Raw genomic sequence first — 4,416 nt, forward strand, 5'->3', positions numbered from 1 at the left:
CGCTTGAACCCAGGAGGCAGAGGTTGCCGTGAGCTGAGATCGTGCCATTGCACTCCAGCCTGAGCAGCAAGAGCGAAACTCCATCTAAAAAAAAAAAAAAAATTACCAAAGGATCCAGAATCTTAGTTGGTGAATAGATATTCCTGTCACTAAGTTTCCTTCCTAGCTACCCTCACACTCAAACCTGGACCCTCCAACTTCCATTTATATCCTCCTCACACACATGCTCACACAGCTCCAGTCCTACCTTCGCAGATGAACACACAATTAGGCACAAACACTCATGCCTATTCATACACAGTCTCAGGCTCTCACACCTACACACATCCATAGGCACCTGCACACACACACACCCATTCAGAAGTTTGTACTCACCATACAGCCATCTGTGCCCCTACACTGAGTCAGTGTCCCCATGCCCGAGAGACAGGCTCAGCCTGAGGGGTGTTCACTCGGGGACCTGGTGCCTCGCTTCTCCTCAAGGCTCGAGCCTCCCAGGGCAGGCTCTGTGGGGCAGCAGCTGTCCCCTGCCCTCCTTTGGTGGCTGTCACAGGTCACACTGCTGCGCCTGCACACACTTACTCCTCAGGACCCACAACCCCACAGGGTTTCAGAGGGGCGTCTGGCCAGGTATCCTTAGGATCTGGGGCTGGCTGTAGCCAGAGAGCACGTTCTTATGAGCAGGAGACCATCATGCTTCCCTCTGCCTGTCTCTCCTCACCATGACCCTATGTCAGCCACCCCTAACTCTCCAGATCAAATCCCTCTGAGCTTTAAACCTCATGAGAGCCATTTCATTCCTTGCCAGCCAAGAAGTCATTCCCATTAGCACCACCAGCCTTAGCTGGGCTTTGGAAATACAATCTCTGGACAGTCCAGAAGGTGAGCTTTCAATAGCACAAACCAGAGTGGGGAAGGATGGAGAATGGCACTGGGAGAGGAAACTGAACAACCAGCATAGTTAGTCTAGCTGAAATCCCTCCTGCTGAAAATAAGCATGGAGCTGCATCTTCCCCTCCTCACTCCCGAGGTCCAGCCTCTCGGCCATCCCTGCAGTGCCTTCCCTAGACTTCCCAGTTGGCCCCAGCTTTGAGTTCTGCACACACACTTGCTCTCACATGCTCACATATATATGCATGCATGTTTCCACAGGTTCAAACCCATGCCCGCACTCATGCAGAAATACTCACGTACATACCCCTTCACCTGTGTTCACGTTCATGTAAATGGATGCACACGTGCACATTCATGCATACGCAGCCTACAGGCGTATCCCTGCACGCTCCCTGCAAACAGGTGCCCTGACCATCTCTGTCACCCACCCCCAACCCCAGCATCAACCTGCCGCTGCTGGACCGCACGATCCCCGACTACACCAGCTTTAACACGGTGGACGAGTGGCTGGAGGCCATCAAGATGGGGCAGTACAAGGAGAGCTTCGCCAATGCTGGCTTCACCTCCTTTGATGTCGTGTCTCAGATGATGATGGAGTAAGTGCCCAGCCACCTCTGCTCATCACCTTATCACCCCCTCTCCACCGGCCCCACCAGCCAAGTGGGGTGATCTGGAGGGTGAGAAATAGATCATGTCCCAATAGGGAAGCAGGGACCAAGGGGCAAGATGGCCAACTTCCGAGTCATCTGTGGACTGATACCCAGGTCTGCCTGCCACCTACAAGCTCTGTGACCTTGGTCAAATCATAGCACCTCCCTCAGCCTCCGTTTTCTCACCTACAAACTGGGGATTGGTAGGAAGGTTGAGGGAGATATAAAGGAAGTGGGTGCTTATAAAATGCAAGCTGGCAGCCGGGCACAGTTGCTCACACCTGTAATCCTAGCACTTTGGGAGTCCGAGGCGGGCAGATCACAAGGTCAGGAGTTCAAGACCAGCCTGACCAACATGGTGAAACCCCATCTCTACTAAAATGCAAAAAATTAGCCAGGCGTGGTGGCATGTGCCTGTAATGCCAGCTGCTCAGGAGGCTGAAGCAGGGAAATGGCTTGAACCGGGGAGATGGGGGTTGCAGTGAGCTGAGATCATGCCACTGCACTGCAGCCTAGGCAACAGAGTGAGACTCCGTCTCAAAAAAGAAAAAGAAAGAAAATGTAAGCTGGCTTCCCCTTCCCCATAGCAGGGGAGAGAAGGCCCCCTAGGAACCCTGATTCCTACTCAAGTGCTCTTCCACCTCACACCATAGTCACTCCCTCCAGCTGTGGCTGCCTGCCCACTCCACACTCCACACTCCCCAGTACTCCTTGCTTTGCCGTCTTCCTCCCAGGGAAGCCCAGGCAGCTCTCTACCAGGCACAGGGCTCCTTCACCTGCACATTTCCCTAACACACGTGCTTCTCTCCCAAAGGGACATTCTCCGGGTTGGGGTCACTTTGGCTGGCCACCAGAAAAAAATCCTGAACAGTATCCAGGTGATGCGGGCGCAGATGAACCAGATTCAGTCTGTGGAGGTTTGACATTCACCTGCCTCGGCTCACCTCTTCCTCCAAGCCCCGCCCCCTCTGCCCCACGTGCACCGGCCCTCCTGGTGCTTCATCCACTGCAGGGCCAGCCACCCGCCAGGAGGCCACGGGCCACGGGAAGAACCAAGCGGCACCAGCCACAAGACATCACCAAGAAAACATGCAACTCAAGCGACGGAAATAAAAAGGGAATGGGAAACAAGAAAACAGATCCTGGGAGGGGGCGGGAAATACAAGGAGTATTTTTTAAAGAGGATTCTCATAAGGAAAGCAATGACCGTTCTTGCGGGGGGATAAAAAAGGGCTTGGGAGATTCATGCGATGTGTCCAATCGGACACCAAAAGCAGTTTCTCTCCAACTCCCTCTGGGAAGGTGACCTGGCCAGAGCCAAGAAACACTTTCAGAAAAACAAATGTGAAGGGGAGAGACGGGGGCCGCCCTTGGCTCCTGTCCCTGCTGCTCCTCTAGGCCTCAGTCAACAACCAAGTGTCTGGAGGACAGGACAGATGGACAGGCAGCCACCCCAGGAACCCCTCTGGGAAAATCTATTCCCGCCACCACTGGGCAAACAGAAGAATTTTTCTGTCTTTGGCGAATATTTTAGAAACTCCAATGAAAGACACTGTTTCTCCTGTCGGCTCATGGGGCTGAAAGGGGCTTTTGTCCTTCTGGGTCAGGGAGAATGCGGGGACGCCAGAAAGGTCAGCCTTCCTGAGGATGGCGGCCCCCGGGTCTGCAGCTCCAGGTACTATCACGCGCACAGCCCGGCGGCCCGACCCGCCTGGTGCCCACTCCCACCAGCCCCCGCCTCAAGGACTGATACTGCAGTGACTGCCGTCAGCTCCAACTGCCGCTGAGAAGGGTTGATCCTGCATCTGGGTTTGTTTACATCAATTTGTGGACTCGGGGGTATTTTGGTCAGGGTGGTTTTGGTTTAGGGGATTTGTTTGTTGGGTTTTTTTTTTTTTTAATGACAATGAAGTGACACTTTGACATTTCCTACCTTTTGAGGACTTGATCCTTCTCCAGGAAGAAGGTGCTTTCTGCTTACTGACTTAGGCAATACACCAAGGGCAAGATTTTATATGCACATTTCTGGATTTTTTATACCGTTTTCATTGACACTCTTCCCTCCTCCTACCTGCCACCAGGCCTCACCAAAGCCAACTGCCACAGGGCCATCTGGGCCATTCAGAGACTGGAGTGAGATTTGGGTGAGGAGGGGGAGGCGCCAAGGTGGAGGAGCCTTCCACTCCAGGACTGTTGATGGAAGTGACAGATGGAGGAGGAAGTGGGCTCTGAGGCTGCAGGACTGGAAGTCCTTGCCCACTTCCCACTCTCCTGCCCCAATTGATCTAGTACTTCCCAGGCAAATAGGCCCCTTTGAGGCTCCTGAGTGCCCTCAGACGGCCAAAACCCAGTTTTGCCTCTGGGAGCCTAAACCAGGCTGCATCGGAGGCCAGGACCCGGATCATTCACTGTGATACCCTGCCCTCCAGAGGGTGCGCTCAGAGACGCGGGCAAGCATGCTCCTTCCCTTCCCCGGAGAGAAAGTGTGTGATTTCTCTCCCACTTCCTTCCCCCCACCAGACCTTTGCTGGGCCTAAAGGTCTTGGCCATGGGGAAGCCCTCAGCCAGGGATCTGGCCACAGACTCCCTCCTGTGAGCCAACGCAGACACCCAAGCAGAGCAATCAGTTAGTGCATTGAATGGAAATAAACACTTTAGTTATAACATGACCCCTGTTCTCTGTAAGTTCTGAGGGAGACCCTGGCACCCTTGGGAGACATGTGACCCAGGTTGCTCTTCTAAGCCCTTCCTCCCTCAGGCTTCCAGAAAGCCCAGGGCAGAGAAAACATACGGAGAATGACAGCTCCACGTGGCCTTTCTGGCCCTGGCTCGTCAAAAGCACAGGCAACAAAGGAAGTGAGTTGGAAGTGGC

General features: G+C 53.9%; 1 protein-coding gene across 4 annotated transcripts in view; it reads left to right on the top strand.

The window, feature by feature from the left end:
* Positions 1–4,213, top strand: part of EPHB2 (EPH receptor B2) — a 136,799-nt gene extending 132,586 nt beyond the window's left edge. Inside the window, exons 14-16 of one of the 4 annotated variants that reach the window (XM_011945544.1) lie at positions 1,335–1,490; positions 2,359–2,461; positions 2,557–4,213. In XM_011945544.1, coding sequence (XP_011800934.1) covers positions 1,335–1,490; positions 2,359–2,461; positions 2,557–2,850 — 553 coding nt within the window. In that variant the 3' untranslated portion in view covers positions 2,851–4,213. Of the gene's footprint in view, positions 1–1,334; positions 1,491–2,358 lie in introns of all 4 variants that reach the window. The other 3 variants (XM_011945546.1, XM_011945545.1, XM_011945547.1) reach the window with 3 other exon arrangements.
* Positions 4,214–4,416: the final 203 nt, after the last annotated feature.

Source organism: Colobus angolensis, unplaced genomic scaffold (genome assembly GCF_000951035.1).
Source record: "Colobus angolensis palliatus isolate OR3802 unplaced genomic scaffold, Cang.pa_1.0 Scaffold240, whole genome shotgun sequence".
Classification (NCBI taxonomy): domain Eukaryota; kingdom Metazoa; phylum Chordata; class Mammalia; order Primates; family Cercopithecidae; genus Colobus; species Colobus angolensis.